Source organism: Monodelphis domestica, chromosome 6, assembly GCF_027887165.1.
Source record: "Monodelphis domestica isolate mMonDom1 chromosome 6, mMonDom1.pri, whole genome shotgun sequence".
Taxonomy (NCBI): Eukaryota; Metazoa; Chordata; class Mammalia; order Didelphimorphia; family Didelphidae; genus Monodelphis; species Monodelphis domestica.
In genome coordinates this window covers 46,615,277-46,639,979 of record NC_077232.1, presented here as the reverse complement: position 1 = coordinate 46,639,979, position 24,703 = coordinate 46,615,277, and the positions used below count along the sequence as shown (strand labels likewise).

Below are 24,703 nucleotides of genomic sequence, written 5' to 3'. Positions count from 1 at the left end.
ATAGCCCCAAACTTCAGACTTCATCAGCCCCCTTAGTATGGATTATGGGCATGCAACACCAAAAATGATCAATATCAATTTTCAAGATTTCCCTTTATCCTGTTATAGAAACAAGACTAATAAGCAACACTGTGGGATTTGAAAGCTAACAGAAGAGGCCTTTCTGCCAGATAATACCACTGGTAATCTATCATCTTGCCCTTGACATCCTCCATAAAAACAAGGGCAGCAGAATATATACTTTTGTTTAATCTAATTATATAATCTAATCTCAGGGTACAAAGGAATCTCCAAGGTCATCTAGACCAAACTGCACTTGGACAAGCCCTGCCCCCAAAACATATCCTAATGTGGTTCTTCAACTTTTATTTGAAGCCTTCTAGTAAGGGAGAAACCACTACTTTCCAGGGTATCTTTTGCACATGGCGGAGAGTGTCCATAGTTAGGACTTTTTTTTCATCACATCAAACTGAAGTTTAATTCTTTGCAATTCTCATCCCTGCTGTGGCTAAGCCAAACAGAACAAGTCAATCCCACTTCTACTTACCAAGCTCATCAAATACTCAGAGATAACTACTGTGCCCTGCCATAACCCCCCACTCGAGATTTCTCTTCTCCAGGATAAACGTTCTCAATGGTCTTCTCCTTTGTTGTTGCCTTGCCATTGCTACTTGTTTCATCCTTTGATACCTATAGGGTTATCTCTATAAAGGAATCTTCCAGTGCAGATCTGCAACTTCTCCAAAACATATAATCTTTTAAAACTGTTATTGAGGGGGCAGCTAGGTGTCTCAGTGGGTTGAGACCCAGGCCTAGAGATGGGAGGTCCTGGGTTCAAATCTGACCTCAGACACTTCCCAGTTGTGTGACCCTGGGCAAGTCACTTAGCTCCCATTGCCTACCTCTTACTGCTCTTCTGCCTTAGAACCAATACCCAATATTGATTCTAAGATGGAAGGTAAAGGTTAAAAAAATAATAAAACTGTTATTGACATCTTTTGCCTTTATATCACAGCCCCTCCTGAATGTGTCCTTGACCCATTCCTTACCTGGCAAGCTGTCTCTTATAACAAAGAATAAAAATCTAATGAATTTGAACAGGATGTAGAATGTTTCATCCTTATCATCCTTTCCGCTCCCTCTTTGTAAAGTCATGGCTCTCAAGGGAGATACTCTAGTTTTGCTAAATCATTTGTTAAATAATGGAGATTATACTATTACAAATTAAACAAAATTCATGGAAGATTTGTTTAATTAAAATGCCAGCATGCATAGGATGTTAAATATTGTTGTTGATCAGTGATTTATTCAGGTTCAACTCTTTGGGACCCTGTGGACCATCCTGTCCTTGAGGTTTTCTTGGGAAAGATCCATTGCATCTCCAGCTCATTTTACAGATGAGGAAACTGAGGCAAACAGGGTGAGGTGACTTGCCCAGAGCCACACAACGAGAAAGTGTCTGAGGCCAGATTTTAACTCAGAGAGATGAGTCTTCCTGATTTCATTCTACCTGCCCAAGTATATTTGTACAGATCTTGTATAGGAGATGTGGCCTCATCTGAGCATAGAATTCTACGAAGCAATATTGTCATTGTATATCATTGGTGTTGTACTATGTCATTGTATAAGTGTGAGTTAAAATTCTGGATATTCAGAATTGAAAGACTTAAACTAAATCTATTTAAGTGTATTGTGAATTTAACATTAGTGGGTCTTAAACGTAGATCTTCCTCCTTCCAAGGCCAACCTGAATTTCATTTCAAGCCAATATGCCACATGCCGCCTCCCCAGTTATAACAATCTCTAATAGTCTAGTTGTTAGCTAATTAAATTATATACTCTATATAGAGAAGCAATGTTCTAACTTGAAGGGCATCTAGTCATCCTTGAGCTCAATCCCCTTATCTGACAATAGGAATATTAAAAAGATCACAGAGTTCAGATGAGTAGAAAACAACAAAATGCATTTAATATCCAAACCAAACTGTACATTTGTAATAAATTTGTAATAAAACTAAACACTTATAACAATACTATAAACATATAAACAAGATTCTTATGAGTTATAACAGTAGCCTAGCTTAGGCAACTAGGAAACAAAAAATGCATTTAATACAGAAACCAAACTATACACTTTGTAATAAATTTGTAATAAAACTAGACATTTATAATAATACCATACAGTTATAAACAATAATCTTATGAGTTATAACAACAATCTAGACAACTAGAAAACAACAAAAAGCATTTAATACTCAAACCAAACTACACATTTGTAATAAATTGTAATAAAACTGTAAAGTTACAGTAAGTAATTTAAGATCTTAAATTGCCTCAGACTCACATGAATATCAAAGATGTTTGTAGTGTAGATATGAAGCATGATTTCCATAATAGATCTACTTAACAGAATTCTGGGTAACTGAGAGTTAGCATTAGTACCAATGGGGGGAAACAGTATTTAGGGACAAAAGTCCTGGCACTGAGTCCTGATTCTGTCATATAGCCACTATAGGACCATGGGTATGTCGTTCCACTTCAGTTTCCACATTTGTAAAGGGAGTTTAATAAAATTCACACTCCCCTCCTTGGAGAATTAGTGAAAGAATCACTTGAGAGAATAAAGATCTGGCTAAGCTTGTCCAGGCACATAATTAATAAGAATTTTTAAATTTTTATTATTAAAATAATTATAATTATAATTATTTATTTAAATTTAATTTTAAATTTTAAATTAAATAAATAATTATTATTTTAAAAATAAATATAATTATAATAATAAAGTTATTTTTTAAATTATTTTAAAAAGTCAAACTCTTGGATAGTCCAGAAAGGGAGTCTAGACAGCCTGGAGGTGAACCTAGATCTCTTCGATACCCTTTCCTTTTGATTCCTCTCTAGAAGAGATCTAGCAAGAGGAAAAGGATGCCAAGCATGGGAATTCAGGCAGGTGAAACTATTATTGTCTTGAGTTAGTGGACTGAGGAGTTGGAAATTGGAGAGAGCTAGCAAGGGGAGACAAGGGACTGGTTGGAGTGTGCATTCATTATTAGATGGGCCCATTGCAAATGTTGAAAACCAAAAGAAATTTCCAGCACTAGATAGTGTTGAAAACCAATTATTTAGATCACAATAAAGCAAATAGTAGAGTTGCCACAGAACGGCACCATGGAAAGGACCCTGGCTTTGAAGCCAAAAGGCAAAGGATTCAATCTTGGCTCCGGCTCTCACTACCTTGGGCCAATCACTTAAATTCTCCAGGCTCCTCATCTGTAAAATAGAGGACATTGGACACAATGACGCTTGATGTCCCTTCTAGCCCAAGATCTATCATCTGTGTTATCTGTTAGCTAGGCTTGTAAGACCGGCAGGCACACTGCTAACTTCAATCTAATGAGCATTTAATATTTACTGTGTGCCAGGCACACAGTGCCAGACAACGGAGATCTGAAGACAAAACAATTTTTTTTAATCCTGCCCTACATTCTAGTGGAAGAAATAACATGTTCCCAGGTAAGAAATCACAAAATATATCAAAAAGGAGGCACAAGGGCATTTTGGGGTGGGGAGGGGCATTAACAAAATGGTGGGATGAGGAAAGCTTCATATGAGAGGTACTGCTTGAGCTGAGCCCCAAACAGAGCTGGGACTACAAAAGATATAGATGGGGAGGGAGAGAATTCCAGGCTTGGGGGACAACCCGTGCCCAGGCTAAAAGGCAGGAAACAGAATATCCTCTACAGGGAACACCAAGAAGGACAGGTTGGCTGGAATGTAGCATGCACACAGGGAAGGAAATTGGTAAATGTCAGAATCACAGCTGGTACCCACAGTGCCCTTGCTCTGGCATTAAACGGATGAGATGCTCAACTGATGTGGGAAACAGAAGCTGACATTGAACAATTCTTGGAAGCTGCTCACATGTATATGAAGCTACACAGAGGCACATGTAGAAAAGCCCACTCTGCCCTTCCTTTTATAGAACACCTAAATTGGTGCTTTTGTCCAAAGGAAAACAGGAGACCCAAACAAACGTATGGATGAAAAAGAAGAGAGGAGAGAAGAAGAGGGAAGGGGAGAGATGAGGAGAGGAGAGCAGAGGAGAGGACAGGAGAGGAGAGGACAGGAGAGGAGAGGACAGGAGAGGACAGGAGAGGAGAGGAGAGGAGAGGGAAGGGGAGAGATGAGGAGAGGAGAGAAGAGGAGAGGACAGGAGAGGAGAGGACAGGAGAGGAGAGGACAGGAGAGGAGAGGACAGGAGAGGAGAGGACAGGACAGGACAGGACAGGACAGGACAGGAGAGGACAGGACAGGAGAGGAGAGGGAAGGGGAGAGATGAGGAGAGGGAAGGGGAGAGATGAGGAGAGGGAAGGGGAGAGATGAGATGAGAGGAGAGGAGAGGAGAGGAGAGGAGAGGAGAGGACAGGACAGGACAGGACAGGACAGGACAGGACAGGACAGGACAGGACAGGACAGGACAGGACAGGAGAGGGAGAGGAGAGGAGAGGAGAGGAGAGGAGAGGAGAGGAGAGGAGAGGACAGGAGAGGAGAGGAGAGGACAGGAGAGGACAGGAGAGGACAGGAGAGGACAGGAGAGGACAGGAGAGGAGAGGAGAGGAGAGGAGAGGACAGGAGAGGACAGGAGAGGACAGGAGAGGACAGGAGAGGACAGGAGAGGACAGGAGAGGACAGGAGAGGACAGGAGAGGAGAGGACAGGAGAGGACAGGAGAGGAGAGGAGAGGACAGGAGAGGACAGGAGAGGAGAGGACAGGAGAGGACAGGAGAGGAGAGGATAGGAGAGGAGAGGAGAGGAGAGGAGAGGAGAGGAGAGGAGAGGAGAGGAGAGGAGAGGACAGGAGAGGACAGGAGAGGACAGGAGAGGACAGGAGAGGAGAGGAGAGGAGAGGGGTCATTGTCAGATAAACAAAATATATGATGTGCTCATCCCACTTCACATCATGAGACATTGTTGATCTACTCTGTCTTTTTTAAATGCTCAGGCCAACCAAGCTCTTTTGGAATGATTGTGAATCTCTTTCAGTACAGCATTTAAGGGCTCTGGGCTTCAGCCCTCTTACTTGTTAATATGAGTAGGTCAAAGACCTGTAAAGGGGTTTTCTGTCTATCAATCTATAATTTTATTACCCTAAGACTGAAATTCACATTCAAAAACAGACATAGCAAACACAGAGCTTTCTCTCTTACATCAATGTACTGGGAAAAGTTTCAACCACTACAAGGTCACAAGCCAGAAGGACTTTGAGGAAGACTTCACTCTCCAAAAGGAATCCCTCTTCGATTTAGAAATGTGTTGGATCTCATTTTGTTGTTTTTCACTTGTTTCAGGCATTCGACTCTTGAATTTATCTGGGGTTTCCTTGACAAAGACACTAAAGTGGTTTGCCATTTCCTTCTCTGGCTCATGTTACAGATGAGGAAAGTGAGGCCAACAGGATTTAGTGACTTTCCCAGGGTCACATAGCTAGCAAATGTCTGAGGCCAGATTTAAATTCAGGAAAATTAATTTTCCTGAATCCAGACTCAGCATGATATCCACTGTGCCACCTTTCTTCCCTGTATCTCATCACAAAACTTTCTTTTAATAATAAAATTAAAAGGAGATGAGACCCAGTGATACAATGTAAAGATCCCTGTTTTTGAAGGTGAAGTGTTTGAATCCTGCCTCAAATCAGGCAAGTCAAAAGATTACATATTTAAAGCTGGTCTCCCATAAGAAACCATTTGTTCTAATTCCTTTACTTTACAAATGAAGAAACTGAATGAATAGATTAAGTAACTTGATTATACTCCCATAGCTAGTGTCTAAGGCAGGATTCAAACTCAGATCTGCTTGACTATTTCCAGAACACTACAATGCTCTTACTTCACTTGTTATAAGAATGGATTGGACCGGAAGACCTGTAAAGGTCCCTTCTAGCTTTCAGACTATGATCTTGTTACCCTGAGGTTGAAATTCACACTGAAGAAACAAAAATCAAGAATATGAGGTTTTCTTTTTTAGGTCAGACCAAGGCAACTAGAAACTAGGAGATCCTGGCTCTGTCTGGTTATCATGTACTAGAGGTCTGCTGGTTTCTGAGAACTCCAAAATTTAATGACATTCAAAATGTCATTTTGATGCCTCAATGCCATTTCAGTGTGCTCTTGGGATAGCTTATTATCCATTTATCTGACCTACCTCTTCAACAGATTGACTAACTACAGCAGAATTTCTCCCTTCCTCACTGCCCACATCCAATCATTTGTCAGATCTTCTCAAATCTACTTTCACAATATTTCTCATGCTTTGTATCCTTCATGTCTGGAATGTGGCTCTTCCTCATCTCTGCCACATAGAATGCCTTGTTCCCTTCAGAGTTCAGTTCATTGGCTAACTCCTACACAACCCCTTTCCTGATATCCCATCAGCTATTTATTCTCTCTGAAATTTATTTTTCAGTAATAAAATAATTTGTATTTATTTGCAAATGTGTGTGTTATTTCTCTAGATAGAATGGAAGTTCCTTGAGAGTAGGAGCAATTCATTTTTGCTTTTACATACTCTGGTCCTAGCACAGTGTCTGGCACATAGTAGGGGAAGGAAGGAAGGAAGGAAGGAAGGAAGGAAGGAAGGAAGGAAGGAAGGAAGGAAGGAAGGAAGGAAGGAAGGAAGGAAGGAAGGAAGGAAGGAAGGAAGGAAGGAGGAAGGAGGGAAAGAGGGAAGGAGGGAAGGAAGGAATAAGAAAGTATTGGTGGTATATGTTAGAACACAGAACTTGGAGTCAGGACACATGAGGGTTTGAACATCTAAATTATAAGGTCACTACAAAGAACCACTTGTGCCATTTACTATCTAGATGACCCTCCATGCCCACCATTGTCTAGGAACTTCTTAGCCATTTTGAGCCTCATTTTCCTTATTCATAAAAATGAGGTTTAAAATATGTCTACCTCACAGAGTTTTGTGAAAAAGCAAGTGCTTTGCAAATGTTAAAGTTCTCAAAATATCAATTGTTATTTTTTAATTACACAGATTAAAGGAACTATAGCAAACAAGTTAGTTCTGAGTAAACTGAGCAGATTTGAAAGGGTTTGGGGAAGCAAGGGTGGGGGTAGAGTGCCTAGCTTTTACAAAATGAACATCTCTGGTAACTTGATGACTTCCAGTCTTAGACATTCTAACCTGATTTGATCTCACTGTCTATCTAAACATTTATCCTCTTTCAGTAAGCACTGAGCCAGCATTGGTCACATTAACACCCTGTAAATCCCCAAGGTGTAAGTTACACCTGATTTTGTATAAAAGGTGAGCCTGTGACTTTACTCTGTCTAGAGCTTTTTTCCTTCCTAATCATCCAGACAGACCAGGAAAATACAGGTAAGTCTCAAAAGCTACACTTTTATTGTTTATTTTTGAGAGAAGGTGACTTTCACAATTCACAGATTTTCAAGTTTCTTAAGAACCAAACTAAATTTATGGGAATTCTCTAAGGGATTAATGGATTTCAGCTGCTCTCCAGGAATAAACTCAGCCTCGCCTTTTGGGTATTCCAAGCATAGATCATAGATTGAGATGGAAGGGTTCTGAGAGATGATGGAGCCCAAATCTCTGGTTCATTCCCCACAGCAGGATGAAGACAGCTCAGTTTTACATCTTCTTCGTTTGTTGGAAAGCAATTTGGTGCAATGGCTGCGTACTGACCAACATCACCATTTCAGTGGAGAGAGAGGAGTGTGAATTCTGTATCAGCATCAACACTACTTGGTGCTCTGGTTACTGCCACACACGGGTAAGGGATGCAGGTATCCTGAGAAGGAGGAAATGAATATTTCCTTTCAAAATTTGTTGGGTTTTCCCCCAGAAAACATGTTTTTTATCAATGAGATATCTTGGTAACAATTGGTTGTTTTTTTCATGTCACAATTTAAGGTTTGCAAAATACCACAAGAAATCAGTTATTTATTAAATACTGTCCATGTGCCAGACACTAGTCTAGATCCTGGGAAATATAAAAACAATGTTTGCCCTCAAGTTATATTCCATCAGGAAAAATAATACAGAGAGACATAAGAATATACAAATGTATTTTACATATTTTATTTTATTTACTCCTTATGATAATTCTGTGGTGTGATAGACAGTGATGAATTTGGACAAATCAGGAAGAACTGGCTTCAAATCCTGCCTGGGACATTTACCAGCTCGGTGGTCCTGACAGGTTACTTAATCTCATTAAGATCCAGTCTTCTCATCTGTCAAATGTGGATAATAACAACAGTTATCTCCTCAGGTTGTTTTGAGTATTAAAAACAAAATCTTTACAGATTTCCTCTTATCTCCAGGATTCAATATAAAGTCTTCTCTTGGCATTTAGAGTCCTTCATCCTGACCCCTTCTTATGTTTTCAGTCTTCCAACACATCATCCCTTCCACGTGTTCTATTATCTCATAACAGTGACCTACTTTCTTTTCCCTGAACAGAACACTTCAATTCCTTTCTATTTCCTTTTATACCTTTCTTCTATGCAGATACTGCCTCTTCTCACTTTCACCTCTTAGTTTCCTCCACTTCCTCCAAGACTCAGTTCAAATACAATCTTCTTCAAGAAAAGACCCCTGGCTGCTTTTGTCTTCCCTTCTCTGACATTCTCTCTCTCTCTCTCTCTCTCTCTCTCTCTCTCTCTCTCTCTCTCTCTCTCTCTCTCTCTCTCTCTCTCTCTCTCTCTCTCTCTCTCTCCTCTCTCTCTCTCTCTCTCTCTCTCTCTCTCTCTCTCTCTCTCTCTCTCTCTCCCTCTCTCTCTCTCTCCCTCTCTCTCTCTCTCTCCCTGTCCCCCCCCTCTCTCTCTTCCTCTCTCTCTTTCATCTCTATCATCTTTGTCTCTACTTTCTCTTTCTCTCTTTCTGTCCATCTCTCTCTCTTTTATCTTTCTCTTTCTGTCTCCCTCTCGCCTTTGTCTCTTCTTTCTCTTTCTCAATCTCTGTCTCTGATTCTCTGGTTGTCTCATTCTCTCCTTTTCTCTCTGTTTCTCTGTCTCTGAGTATCTGTCTATCTCTGTCTATCTCTCTCAGAAATACACATGCACATAAATGTATATCCTTCATGTACCTGATTAATTACATGTTGTCTCTCTAATAGTTTTCCATGAGCTCCTTGTAGGCAATGACTAGGTCTTTGACTATCTTTGTATCTTCAGTGCCCACACATTAGGTGTTTAATTACTGCTTATGAAAGAATTAAAATAAGGTCATTCATAAGAATCATTTAGTAAATTCTAAATTACTATGTAAATGTCAACTATTTTGCCAGTTTTATAAATGATAGCACAGAGCTTCAGAAAAGTTAGGTGACTTGCCCAGAATTACACAGCTTTTAATTATTTGAGATAGGATTTGAACCGAAGCCTTTCTGGCTCCAAGTCTAGTCACATTCACTCCCACTAGTCATTTCCACATAGGGTTGAGTTTTCAGGACTGAGTTCTGGAAGGTACCTTTAAGCCAATCTAGCATCATTTTAGTCCTTATTTTATGTAAGAGAAAGCTGAGGTACTGGAAGCTTGTTGCCCAACATCACATAATTAATTCATAAGTAATAGCCCTAAGATTCCAAATCCAGTCTTCTGATTCAAATCCTCTGTTTTTCTACCATACCATACACCTTCTCGCTTCTATTTGGGTACACTGAATCAAAAACTCCAATCAACTACTAGGAATCAGGGAATCATAGATCTAAAGCTAGAAGAAACCTTAGAAGATGCTAAACCCAAACCACCCATTTTGCAGATGAGGCAACTAAGACAGAAAGGAGTTAAGTGGCTTTAAAAACAAGGTCAATTAGTAAGTAAAGAAATCAGGATTTAAACACATGTGGTATGAGTCTGAATCCAGCATTCTTCACTCACTCTCCAACTCCATCCATCTTACAGAAGAAAATACTAAGACTCAGAGCGAACAAGACTTGCCCAGGATTAAACAGTTCAGAGATAACATTAGTGGGAATTCCCAGGTTGATGTGGAAGGTCAATCATGGTAAAAATTCAACTGTCAGCATCAAAGTTATACTTGACAACATGGCAGTCCAAAATATTTCTATAGGTAAAATCAAAACACATTCAACAGTATCATAAAAAAATTCTATTTTATTTCTCCAATATCAAAGCTAACAAATGTCCTATAATTTATCCTCTGCTGTGAATAAGATCAGCCTTCATCACTGCAGTTCTGAAGGCTTGGTCCAATTCAATTAAATTTAACATTTTTTACATACTGTGTGCATGACACTGCTAGGCTATGAGAATGCAAAAAAGAAGCAGCAGCATAGTCTCTGACATCAGGGAATTTAAATTCTACTGAGTCTACAGACAGCTGCCAACTCAAGTCTTTATCCATCCTCAACCTCATATCCTACCTTCCCATTTCCCCAAAGGAGGGACAAATGCATTAGAATGGGGAGAAATTCTGGGATTAAGGGTATCATTTTTAGGCTGAGAATAGAATCTATCCAATTCATTTCAGCAAGAATTTACTATGTAAAATCTATGTAAAAGGCATTCAAAGAAAACAATTAGCCTCTGCCATCCAGGATTTCACATTCTTCTGATTGTACCTACTAGAATTTATTTTGTGTTTTGTTGATTGATGTTGCTTTTTTGTTAGTAGTATTTAATCTCTTAGCTTCTAAGGAGCTTGGTTTTGAGAAGGTTCATGTTTGGGCATTATTCTAAGGAAATCCAAACAATTTCTTATTACATATAGCCTAGACTCTCTGCCCATCATCTGTAAAAAAATGTAGGTATGCACCCTCTAGAAGAAAAAAAAACTGACCAAAACTAGAGTCTTTTTCTACTGTCTGAGAGTCAGTTGTTCTCTCTATATGCCCCATGCTAAATTCTGACTTGTATTAAACAGTATGGAATAGTGGAAACAACTTGGACTAGGTAAGACTCAAAGGTACTGAGTTCAAATTATAGTTTTGCCATGAACTAGCTATATGACCTTAGTTAGGCAAGTCACTTCAAGTCTCTGGATCTCAATGTATTCAACTATTAAAAGGGGAGTGTTAGGAAAGATAATCTCTAAAGTCCCCTTAATAATCTGTTCATATAAATAGCAACTCTAGGGTAAGCTGTTTTGGTATCCCTTGAAAAAGAGAAAATCTGCAAAGCATCCAACACCAAAAGGGAGAAATATGTTTAAAGGGCAGAGGAGTCCCTTGGACTTGGATATAAGCAAATAGTCAAGAAACCTGAATTATGACTTTTTTCTCTAAATACATGGTGATAGGTCAAAATATTGTCTTGGGAAATATTTTCATGTGCAATTAAACCTAGGTACCTGGGCAGCTAGGGAGCACAGTGGATAGAGCACCAGGTCTGGAGTTAGGAGAACCTGGGTTCAAATCTAGCCCCAGAAACTTCCTAGCTGTGTTACGCTGGGCAAGTTGCTTAACCCTGATTTTGCCTAGCCCTTGCCATTCTTCTGACTTAGAACTAACACTAAAAGAGTGTAACGGTTTTTTAAAAAACCTCAGTAATATATGTTTTCACTTGTCACAAATATTACTTTAAATTAGTAATTGAAAAAAATCTTACTACCCTGCAAGGAATTTTCTTTCTCATGTACATTCCAAGAAAACCTGGATGATGATAATAATAATAATTATTATTATTATTATTATTATTAAATAATAGCTAATACTTGCATGGCATTTTAATGTTTGCAAGACTCTTCACAAATATTATCAAATTTTACCCTCACAACAGCCCTGGGAGGTAGGTGCTAGTATTATCATCTCCTTTTTAGAGATGAGGAAATGGAGGCAGAAGTTAAGTGACTTGTCCAGAGGTCAATCAATAAATATTAAGTGCCCACTCTATATCAGTCACTGTGCTAGGCACCAGAGATGTAAAAAAAGACAAAAGGAAGCCTTTGCCCCCAAGATGCTCATAGTCTACTGGGAGAGAAACAAGCACAGGACTGTGTACAAACATGACATAAGCAGGATAAATTGGAAGCAATCAACAAATAGAAAGCATCTGAATTAAGAAGAATTATGAAAGGTTTCCTGCAGAAAATTAATTATTTTCTTGTTGTTCAGTTGTTTCAGTTATGTTCAATGCTTTGTGAACCTATATGTGGTTTTCTTGGCAAAGATATTGGTGTGATTTGCCATTTCCTTCTCCAGATCATTGTACAGATGAGGAAAATGAGGCAAAAAAGGTAAAGTGACTTTCCTAGCCAGTAATTTCCAAAGCCAGATTGAACTTGGGAAGAAGATGTCTTCCTGACTCCAGGTCTGGCACTATTATGCCATCTAGCTGCCCACACGATAAGATTTTAATTGGGAATTAAAAGAAACCAGAAAAGGCAGAAGAAAGAGGTAAGGAGGAAGAGCATGCTAGGAATGGAAGATGGTCCATGAAAATGTCAACTAGTAATCATCTAGGGCCATATTAGAACTCAGATCTTCCTGATTTCAAATCTAACATTCTTTTTTTTTAAAAACCCTTACCCTCCATCTTAGAATCAATCCGTATTGGTTCCAAAGCAGAAATGTGGTAAGGGCTAGGTAATGGGGGTCAAGTGATTTGCCCAGGGTCACACCACTGGGAAGTGTCTAAAGACAGATTTGAACCCAGGACCTCTCGTCTCTAGGTCTGACTCTCAATCCACTGAGCTACCCAGCTGCCCCCAAATCTAACATTCTGTCTACTATGTGCCATCTCTCTGCTTCTTCAAATTGAGGCTCTAGCATGGAAAGTGCTTAATGGGGCTGCTGATTGCCAATTCTTTGGCCTTAAACTAGTCAACTCACTTTTCTGAGCCTCAACCTCCTTATCGGTAAAATGAAGAACTCAGATTAGGACCCTTCCAGCTGTCATGGCTTCTGTTATCCCTGTTATTTTCTCACAAATTGAAAGTTGCTTTAGGACTTTCGAAAAAACAGTTTGTGTCTCCTAGAAAATGTCCAGAGCTATCCAGAAGTGACACAAAGCCGATCTTCTTTCGGGAGCCCTGGAGCAGGAGATTCTCTGGTTTTCAGTGGGTAAATGTTAGAGGGCGAGACATTCAACTTCCATTTCATTTTCATTCACAAGCCTTAGAGCAGAACCCAAATAGAAGCAGATGGCGTCATGTAAGCCTCTTAACCGCTTTCCTGTCTTTTCTAGGATCTCGTCTATAAGGAACCCATCAGACCCAATATTCAGAAAGCGTGCACCTTCAGAGAGTTTGTCTACGAGACCATGAGCCTGCCGGGCTGTGCCAATCAGGCTGACTCCTTGTATTCTTACCCAGTGGCCACCGCGTGCCACTGTGGGTCATGTGATACCGACAGCACCGACTGCACCGTGCGAGGACTAGGACCCAGCTACTGCTCTTTTAATGAAAGGAAAGAATAAAGTCTCGTCCCTCTTCCGGGCATCTGGGTTCTAAACTACTGATTTAAAATTCAGTATCCAGGGAATTGTAAAGTAAGAAGGGAAGGGAATTTTAACACCTGGAAGCTCTGAACTCACAATGTCCCCAATCTATAAGCACCATGCAATGGGGAGCTCTCGGAGGCTCCTGGCTGTTGGTCTCCTATTGATAACTGTTCTATGGACATCAATGGGAGCTTCAAGTAGAGGAAGTTTTGGGTCCAGTAGCATCTTGAAAGCACCTTATACCCAGCCAATTCCAATTTCTGGGTTCTGGAAGCATTTTTATTTTTCATTTTTTAATTGAAAATTTTAATTTAATTAATTTACATGATCATGTTCTTTCCCTCCCTTCCTCCCTCCCACCTCACCCCCATAGCCGATGCACAATTCCACTGGGTTTTACATGTGTCATTGGTCAAGACCTATTTCCATATTATTAATAATTGCAACATGGTGATCATTTAGAGTCTATATCCCCAATCACATTCCCATAGAACCATGTGATCAAGCAGTTGTTTTTCTTCTATGTTTCCATTCCTACAGTTCTTTAGAAGCCTTTTTTAAACATGTACTCATTTCAGGTCACATTCTGAAGCCACTGGAATGGGGAGTTAGGGAACAGAGCTTCCAGCCAAGCTGAGCAGCCTTAGAGGTAGACTGAGTCTACACCGTTCTCTAGTCTGATGGGAAGGAGAAGGAAAGCAAATAAACTCCCTTTCCCAACTTTATAGAAGGAGTAGTGGAGGTGAGAATTGGCAGCTTGTCTATCCTGGGCCTTGGTGACCTGAATTAGTGACCCAGAAAGGAATGTAGGAATCAGAGCCCATGGAAATACAACAAAGACACAGATGCCTGTTTTCCTTTGAGTTCTCTTAAAACCTCATTCACCAAGTAGTTTGCTGAGTCCCTAACGGTGCTCTGTGGAGCCATCCAGTGCCAGCCATGTGGTTTTAATGGTATGAGGAAGCTGGATACAATGAGTACTGGATCTGGAGGCATTGGACCTTGGCTCCTGAACCTACCTGGATTTTAGCTGCCTTACCTAGAAAATTAGGAGGTTGGACTAAATGGACTGTAAGATCCCTTCCAACCCTAATCTATGATCCTATGATATTCTTCCTTCCCAAGTATAAAACACAAAGTTAGGTACAGGCTCAAAATTCTTATTATGTGCCATTTTAGTATGAAAACAGCCTTAATAGCATTCCCTCATATTTTCTTATATATCCACTTTATTCCCATATCTGTAGACCTATAGAGTCATCAGTTAGAACCGAAAGAGACCTTTGAGATCTTACTCTTTTACAGATAAGGAAACTAAGGTACAAAATTAATGCATAGATAGTAAATAACAAAACCAGAAATTGAACCCAGATCTTCTGACTCCAAAATCAAATTTATTTCTACAGAACTATGTTTCATGTATGGGTCCTCAGGTATTTAATGTGTTGACTTAGCTATAACTTTCTCTAAATTAAAATGGACCAGCATCTGGGGTTGCATCAATACATTTCCACCTATATGTTTCATAGTCAAATTGGTTTGGGTAATATCCATTTTAATCAGTTTAGTCATGAGCTGTCAAGTACCTATAAAATTTCCCTATTTTCCCTTAAGACTTCTCAACAGCTACCTTACTGTGTTGGTAAGAATGTCATTTGGAAGGAAGCTTCCACTAACTTGCCAGGTTAATTTAAATTAAACTCTTCAGGAATGGGGGTCTTGTAGAAAGAGGAGACAATGAAGAGAATTGCTTCAGGTTTTCTGGGCTCCCTTCTAAAATTGCTGCCTCCTTTATGTAAGTGCTCCTCAATCTGGGGCTCAAAAAAAAACATTCACATACAAACTATTTCATGGTACAATGATTTCTTCATCTTTTACCATTCAACATAAGTTGGTTCATCGGGACATTTATGTTAGCTTCACTTATTTATTTTAAACTGAAATGGTTATTGTCTATTTGATGTGCTTCTTTGGATTTTTCCATTCACTGGAACTCCTTCCAGATGATACATTCTGAAGAATCATTTCCTGCTTCAAGTAGGAGCATAGCTACCAACGTCATGCCGAATGCTTCCGTGAATATTGCCTGTGCTTACCAAGCCCTGAGGAAATATTAAAAAAGGATTCTATGACATTTGTGTGGTTTCACTCTTCCCTCGTGGGTTTTGCCTCAAAAAATTACACGTCTAAGGATCTATCCTTGCTTGTTACTGCCCTCCGTTCGGCTATGTTCCTCCCGTTCAATTACTCTTGAAGTTGTTTCCATTTCTCATGGTTTATAATCCATTGGTTGAGGCACAACACATGGGAAAGTGTTCTTTCATATATATTGAACAATAAGCATTAAAGCCCTGTACTAGGGGTCACGTAGATGGCTCAGGGGATAGAGAGTCAAGCCTATAAATGGGAAATTCTGGGTTCAAATTTGACCTGAGACATTTCCTAGTAGTGTGACCCTGGGCAAGTCACTTGACCCGAATTGCTTGTCTTCTGCTTTGGACGCAATACTTAGTATTGGTTCTAACAGAAGATAAGGAGTTTAAAAAATAAATAAAAGACTCTGTGCTAGGTGGGAGTATAAAGATCAAACAAATTCAATAATTATATAGTCCCTGACTTCAAAATGTTCATATTCTAGTGTATTGCATTCACTATTATTTACTTACAAGATGCATCCTAATGGATACAATGCACAACTTGAGTATGATTCCCACCTGTGATTCTTACTAATAGAGTTCTTGTTCCCTCAACTGTAAAATGGGTATGATGATCATCCTACCTCACAGGGTTATCATGAGCCTCGAATGAGTTAATGTAGTATATTTATGAACCTTAAAGCATTATTTAAATATACTATTCTTACAGTAAGGTATCTTTATACCAGTGGTGCTTGGATTTTCCCCAAAGAGTTGTAGAATACAAGGACTAAAATAACTTCCTTCACTCCCTACAAATGCATGATGCTAAAAGTGTTAATCAAATTAAGAATGATGATAATAATAGTTGGCATTGATATAGTACCTTAAGCTTTAGAAAGCATTCCATTTTTTATATACACTTAAATATTATTTACTTACTATCTAAGCCATAAGTAGTATTTAATACTATTTGTCTAGTATTTAAACTACAAGTAGTATTTAATACTATTTATCTAGTATTTAAACTATAAGTAGTATTTAATACTATTTATCTAGTATTTAAACTATAAGTAGTATTTAATACTATTTGTCTAGTATTTAAACTATAAGTAGTATTTAATACTATTTGTCTAGTATTTAAACTATAAGTAATATTTAATACTATTTATCTAGTATTTAAACTATAAGTAGTATTTAATACTATTTACCTGTTATATAAATGGTATATGTCTAAAAATAATGGTAATGTCTATCTATGTAGATATAGTACATATATATGCATACGTATGTAATATTTGACCTTCACACCAATTCTATGAGATTGATTTGCAACTGTTTTCTGAAACATTTTGCCAATGAGAAAACTCCATAGCATGAAGTAAATTGTCCAAAGAGTTAGTATTATTCATATCCAGGTTCTCCAACTCCAAATCCAGTAAGTGTTCATTCCACTCTTCCATGCAAGTTGCTTTTCAAGGGACCATCTGTTCCTCTGGACTAATCCAATGAAAGTGGGTCTATATTCTATGACTGAATGACTTTTGATCTTAACATTTGAGAAGACCTTCAAACCTTATATAACCTCGGATCCAAAAATTGAGCAGATATTAAATCAGTTACATTATATTTCATGATCTCTCAGAATAACTATTTTCCCTTTCCCTCAAAAACAAAAATTAGCCAAACCTCCAAAGATGTACTGTTCAAAACAGCATAGAAGAGACTGACAAAGATGGATGGGTCGATGGGTCCTTAAACATCATTTAGTCCAGCCCCTTCATTTTACAGATGAGGGTCTGAAGCACAGAGGTTAAATGACTTAGCTGAGGTATTTATTTACTAGTGGAAGTAGGATAGCCCTGTTTGCCTTGGTTTCTTCATCTGTAAAGTAAGCTGGAAAAAGAAATGGCAAACCTGTCTTTGCCAAGAAATTCCAATAGTGGTCATGAATAATCAGAGAAGACTGAAAAATGACACAACAAAGTAGAACTCAAAAAGCTTCCTAGGCCAATGTTGGTTCCACTATGCCTCTCCAGAATTCAGGCACTAGTAACTGAGCTGCTTTCTCATATTATGATCATAACTATTTGAATTGGAATGAACCTTGGAAATCCTCCAGTCCAATGTCTTCATTGTACAAACAGGGAACTAGTGTCTAAAGAGATAAGGTGACTTACTCAGGAATCCAGATCAAACATAATGGTAAAGGAGGGACCAGATCTAGCATTTCCTGACACTTTCCCCTGAACTTTCCTACCCTACCACCTATTACTCCTTTAGATCTTACTCTCTGCTCAAAAAAAGAAAAAACTCAAATAATAATTCTGTAAGATAGGATAAGCCAGCTATGGTTGCTTCAGCTTTATTTTTAGTAAGGTTTGATGATGTGTGGAATATACTTGTATTTTCTACTATTTTCATTAAGTGTCAAAAGTCAGACATTTTCAGAAATATTTCATTTAGGTGTATCAAAAAGTCAAAAATTTAGATGGAGAAAGCTGCTCCAGAATGGCATCTTCCTTATTTTAAACTTTGAATTTATTGATCAAAATGAAAATATTCCTCACTCTTAAAATAGCATATATGTGCATATGTGTGTTTCATATATATGTAACACACACACACACACACATATATATATATATACATTTAGTGAAAATATATATTAACCTGCTAAGTCAGAATTTATCATAAAACAGGCAAAGGTCAAATTAAAGTTTGCTTTTGTACAATCTATGGGAGATCGGTGAAGAAGTAAAGTTTTACTCAGGAAAAATTAAATTAAATTGTAAGGTTGAATGTTTAAACCATTCTTATTTTTTCATTAAAGTCACCCATAAGCTACTTCTACTCTAAAACACCTTTTTGGGGGCATCTGGGTAGCTCAGTGGAGGGAGAACTAGGCCTACAGATAGAAGATCCTAGGTTCAAATCTGGCCTCAGACACTTCCCAGCTGTGTGACCCTGGGCAAGTCACTTCACCCCCATTGCCTAGCCCTTACCACTCTTCTGCCTTGGAACCAATACCTAGTATTGGTTCTAAGATGGAAGTTAAGGGTTTAAAAAAAAACTTTGATAATATAATTTGAGCTATGCATTCTAGAAGATTAAATAAATTTGCTTTAATTCTATTACTGGGACTTGTAACTAAATCATACTGACCCCTCCACAAATTAAAATTGTGTAAATCAAGTGTTAAAAAAGGATTCACATGTCTCAGTCAGTGCAGGAATACCATATTGACTATCCATTCAAAAGTCTTTTTGGCCCCAAATAGGAAAAGGAACTGACTACTTTGTGAGATTGTCTTTAAATTCTGGATTATTCCAATAGTTAGAAATCCTTATGTGGACACAAAACTGGCTTCCGCATAACTCCTACCCACTCATGGATGGCCTCTTAAACATGTACTTACTGAGATTAAATCTAACTCTTCCCCATAGAATAATTTTTCAAATATCCAAAAACAGCTACCATACCCTCTCTTCCCCTGCCCTTAGTCTTCTCTTTGACAAGTTAAATATCCCTCAGTCTTTTTATTGCTTCCTCATATAAAATGGTTTTCCAATCTCTCACCATCATAAAGACCTTCCTCTGGATGTGCTCTAATTTATCAATGCCCTCCCACTTAAAATGTGATACCCAAATGTGAATCCCATATCCCACGAGTGGCTTGATTAGCCCAGAATACAAGGCAGCAATTAATTTCCAGAAAAGGACATATATTCTTAGAAAATATAAAAGTAGCTGGTTCCCAATAAAATTCTCATCAATTAAAATGTCCTGATATTTTTAACTTAAACTTCAATTGCTTTCCATTAGAGATGTCTGAAACCCTAAGATAGCATCACTTACATAAACCTTTCCTCATTCTTCATTTAGTTGTCAAGTTGTCGGTGCTCCCCCAGTAGTCTTCTAATTGGTTTTCCTGCCTTATGTCCTTTTCAAGTCCAATTCTTCATCCTCTGTTCAGCTGCAAAAATGATTTTCCTAAAGCTCAAATCTGACTCCCAACTCCCTACTCAATCAACTCTGGTCGATCTTTATTACCTCCAGGGAAACAAAGTTCTCTTTCTGGCACTTAAATCTCTTTACAACCTGGTGACTTCCTGCTTTCCAATCTTCTTACACTTCCCTTCCCTCCACAAGCTCCTCAGTGTAGCCCCAGTGATCTCATTGCTGTCCCTGCCTCATGACGTTCTATCGCCTATCTCCAAGCTTTTTGGCTGGATGAATGTCTCCATGCCTGGAATGCTCTCCAGCCTCATCTCTAGCTCTCAGTTTCCCTAGATTCTTTCAAGACTAAACACAAATCTCAGCTTCAGTTTGAATCCCACCTTCAAAAGAAGAGTTATCCTGCTTCCCCAGGTGCTAGTACCTTCTGCTCAAAGACTACCTTCCATGTTCTCTGTAAATCACCTTACATGTTATTTCCCTCCTTGGAATATGATCTCCTTGAGACCAGAGACTGGTTTTGCCTTTCTTTGTAAGAGTGTCAGGTGCAAGGTATGTGCTTAATAAGTGATGACTAGTTGCCATTGAAGAACTTTTTCTACCAATGCAAATGATTAATTTTATTAATTAATTATTGATTAAATTGATTGATTATAATTAATATAATATAAATATATTATATTTATATATTTAATTTATTATATGGTGAGAGATTTTGTGGAATTAGTATAGACAGCAACTGGTTGGATATGGGTGATGAAGGAGAAGTAATATGGATACCATTGAGAATGCTTTGTAATGTTCATGAATTTAATTCAATGAGGCTGATGATACCTGTGAATAAGATAAGAATATACATTATAATATAAATGTATTTATATACATTTATATATGAATAATAGATATATATAATTACAATAAAAATTAAAAATTAAAATAAATAATTAATAAATCTTTCTCTGAAAAATATTGTCTTATAGAGTTGCATGTTATATTAGATACTAAGTGACTTGCTCAGGGTCACAGAGCCACCAGTCTGTGTCAGAAGGAGGACTTGATTACAGGTTTTTCTGGCTCCAAGATCAGCTCCCTATCCACTATACCATTCTGTCTCTATGTAGTTGGGTTGGGTTATGCTTGTTGGGTTGGGTTATGTATGAAGGAGTGTGCGTAGATAGACTAAGAGAATCCTACAAATTAATTGCTTTTACCTTAAGGCTCCTTTCCTTATATTGCCATGCTGGTTTATATGGACATTTTTCTCAGAGAGGACAAATGTAAATGTAACTAATATTTCCACAATATATGCAAGTACGTGGCAAATAGAGCCAATGCCTGATAGAATCCTATTCTGTCTAGCAGAAAACTTTCAAATAATGGGAAAAGCCAAGCTTTTTGTTTGTTTCCATTTTCATAAAGCTTGGGGATGGGGACAGGGTGCAGGTCAGTACCTGGCACTTCTGCCAGCCAAAATTCCTCTCTTAATTTAATTCCTAATTCTGGTACCACCTCTTCTGTGAGATTTTCTTTGATTTGCCATTCAATGAAGTTTCTTCTTCTTTACATTTTCATAAAATCATAAAATCAACTCCTTCTCAAGATTGAATACTTTCATATTCTTTCATACCTTCAACACAAAAACCAGTTCCAAACCATGCCTTGGCACCCACAGGAGGAATACGCGCATACTTCCTGATACCCACATTGTATTATGTACATGGGGTATTTCTCCCACTCTAGTCAGAGCAAAAGGACCTCATATTCCTTGAGATATCCAAACGAGAGGGTTCACAGCAAGCACACAGCAATGATTTAAGGAAATTAAGGGAGGCAAACATAGCCATGACAATATCTCCTCAAAGAATCCTCTGGTGCAGTTAGTCATGTCACCTGAAAAATGGATTGCTCTTCAAAAGCCTGCTCTACTAAACAGTGGAGATTCTCAGATATTTTTTGTATACATCGGAGGAGCAGGAGGGCATTCTGCCAGGTCGTTCTCCCCATAAATATTATTTATAGTGGAACTGAGAATATGTGAAATCAATTTGGCCTGTCCATTTATTGCATGGGATGGGGATGGTTTTTATTTTCAAACCGCGTCCTGTAGAATATTAATCATGATCGCCCTAAGATATGTTCCTCTCACATAAAGCCATCCAAACCTAACAATACATTGCAAGTTTCAAGTCTATTTGACACTCGCTCAGTGAGGCAAGTTAATAACGATGTTAATACAATGTACTTCATCTCAGAAAGACCTTTTGGGGGCAGTTCATGGCACTCATTGCTAAAGCAAGTTTGGTTTTTTAAAGAGTAAATTGAAATCTCATTTCTGAGGCAGTTTCCAAGGTTATGGTGTTTTAACAGCCTAACTTTTATGAAGTATTATTGACAAGACCCGGTAAGCCTGTTAAAATGTTAGTCAGTTGCACCACTAGCTTGGTGGATTGTTTTGCTCTTTGGGGTTGAGGCCCTAAAGAATTATTATTTCCCCATTGATAATATTACAAAGAATGACAGAATTTGAAAGTAGGAAAGTAACTTGGCTGGCATCTAGTTCAACCCAAACAGTAAAGCAATCCTAACTATATCATTTTTCCTAATTCTGCCTTCTGGGACCAAACAGAATAGCTCTAATCCTTTCTCACTATGACAGCTTGCAAGTACATGAATACTGTTATCATGCCTCCTCCACCAAATCTTTGGTTCTCCAAGCTAAATATGCCAATTTCCTTCAACCATCAACATGTTGCATCCTCAGGTAGAATCTAAGCTCCTAGAGGGCTGGAATTCTCTTACCTTGTAATCCAGGACCTAAAAAAGTGTCTACTATGTAACATGTGTAAACCTTAAAATTTCTTAGACTTATGAATGTTGGAAATTTCCCCATTTCCAACATTAGGTAGGGAGGGTCCTTCTCCTCCCTACCTGAGATTACTTTAGGACAGAAACCTTTTGCTGAACAATGGAAAGGGCTTTGACCTATGCTTAAGCATAGAACAGGAAGTTCTTTGAGTCATGATTGATTTTAGAATTGATACAATAGAGATACTTGGAATGACAGAACCAGGTCTTGGAAAATACAATATCCACCCTACTCAGTCGTAACAGGATTTAGGAAGGGCTGCAGCATAGATCAAGATTTAATTATTTGAGAATATGACCTTCAACAGACATGTGCAAAGCCACAGACCTCTGGGCAGTCCTGGGTTAAGGTAGAGCCAACATTGGCACAGGGAAGACATGGACATTGATTGGTAGATGTGAGAACTGAGGGGAGGGAACTGAGATGGTTGCCTTAAAGATAGAGGGGTCTGAGGACTGAGGGGTGGTTGGAGAGTTTTTGCTCTGAGAGGTTGTGCTCTGAGAAGCTTGCTCTGAAGGAAGCTGGAGGTGGAGGCCCCTGAGACTGTTTCTCCGTTTTGGTCACATGAGTGATAGGGACTGATCTCTTTCCTTTGCTTCAGCTATCTAAGGGCTTGGGCCTTTTGGCCCAGCCTAAACAGAGGGGGTATTTAAGCCCTATTCCCTTCTCTCTCTCTCTCTCTCTCTCTCTCTCTCTCTCTCTCTCTCTCTCTCTCTCTCTCTCTCTCTCTCTCTCTCATACTTTTCTTCCTCCTGTTTGTAATTAAACTCCATAAAAGGTTGACTGCTGACTTGAGTTTTCATTAAGGAATTATATAGCTGAATTCCTTGGCGAACTTAAATTAATATGTATCAGTCTTTTAAAGTGATTTCCTTGTCACACATGCTTAACAAAATTTCATTGGATTGACTTGGTCTTACCTGGACTGGCTTAATACCTCAAAAGTATTTTTTAAAAGCTCTGAGTCTAATCAGGCCCCAAGCTCAAAGGAAGGTATGACCGTCACTGGCTGGGGACAAGGAGGAAGAAACACCAGTATTTCTTCATTATAAGGAGTTCTTAACCAGAAGTCCATAAACTTGTTTTTTTTTAATATCTTGGTGATCTTGTTTTAATATGATTGTTTTCCTTTGCAGTCCATATTATATGTATTTTATTTTGTGTATTTAATATATTATTCAGAGAAGGGATCCAGGTTTCCCTAGACTTCCCCATGACGACTTCCGGTCAAGATGGCAGCTTAGAGAAAGCTAAAGTTCAGATCTCCCGAAACCCTTCCCTACCAAACTCAAACCATATGCTCCTAGGGCACCGAAATTCAAAATGATCAACAGCATAGACCCTGGGAATCCTCCTCCTGGACCTGGACCAAAAGGTATGGCACCCCCCAAAAGCCAGAACCCGAGAACACTCGGACCTAAGGGGTAGGCAGAAGGAAGGTCCCAGGACCCATCCCCCCAACCCAGAGTGCCGAGTCCAAGGCAGCAGAGGGAACCTCAGAGCCTCAGGGCGGGCTATTCTGAAGGCCTCTTCCTGAAAACAACCTGACTCAGACAAGGGGGCACCCAACACAGACAGCAGGGAAACAGAGAGAGACAGGGGGAGCTTGTAACCCCTGGCTGGATCCTTCCATCTGAGTCTCACAGAAGGTCCCTGCCTCAAGCCATACTCAGTTCAACCCAGGGAAAGCTAATCCTATCAGGAGCCCTCTGAGCTCCGGGAAGCTGCAGCCCCTCCCCCCTCAGAGTGCTGGCTCTCTTGGCCAGCTAAGGCACAGAAACAAACACCCCGCAGAAAAGGCCGAGCCAGGCTCAGAGCGTGGAACTAAGGCAATGGAGAAGCATTGGGAGGGAACCGAGGAGGGCAGTAACACAGAAACACCAGCAATTCCTGGCTTCCCCGGGAAGACAGAACAACAACTGCATAGAATGGACAATCTGCCTAGGGCTAAAACCTCTGAACACCAGACAGAGATAAGAAAAGCTAGTCCTTCCCACTCAGAGATGGCAAACTCCACAGAAGCACAAATGCCCCAAAATTCCAAGAAAAACAAGAAGAGGGTGACTTTGGACACATTTTATGGAGCAAAAATACAAAATACAGAAGAGATAGAATAGGAAACACAAGCAAATGCTCTCAAATCTTCCAAAGGAAATGGAAACTCTCCACAAACCCATGAAGAATTTGAATTGGAAATGATAAAAAGATGGAAGCCCTCTGGGAGGAAAAGTGGGAAATAATGCAAAAGAAATTCACGCATCTACAAAACCAGTTTGACCAAAGTGAAAAGGAAAACCAGGCTTTAAAAGTCAGAATCAGGC

The 24,703-nt window shown here is 39.1% G+C and overlaps 1 protein-coding gene across 2 annotated transcripts; it reads left to right on the top strand.

Moving 5' to 3' along the window:
* The first annotated feature begins 7,343 nt into the window (after positions 1-7,343).
* On the top strand, positions 7,344-13,420 carry FSHB (follicle stimulating hormone subunit beta). Of its 2 annotated transcripts, NM_001032983.1 has the most exon segments (3): positions 7,344-7,379; positions 7,629-7,791; positions 13,170-13,420. In NM_001032983.1, coding segments are annotated over 2 exon segments (390 nt in total). In that variant the 5' UTR covers positions 7,344-7,379; positions 7,629-7,632; the 3' UTR covers positions 13,401-13,420.
* The last annotated feature ends 11,283 nt before the right edge of the window (positions 13,421-24,703 follow it).

What these genes read in the sequence shown, in the direction of transcription:
- FSHB (XM_007496594.3), top strand. Translation starts at nt 7,633, where the DNA reads ATGAAGACAGCTCAGTTTTACATCTTCTTCGTTTGTTGGAAAGCAATT. An exon ending in CTGGTTACTGCCACACACGG is followed by an intron (nt 7,792 to 13,169) that starts GTAAGGGATGCA and finishes TGTCTTTTCTAG; the next exon opens with GATCTCGTCTATAAGGAACC.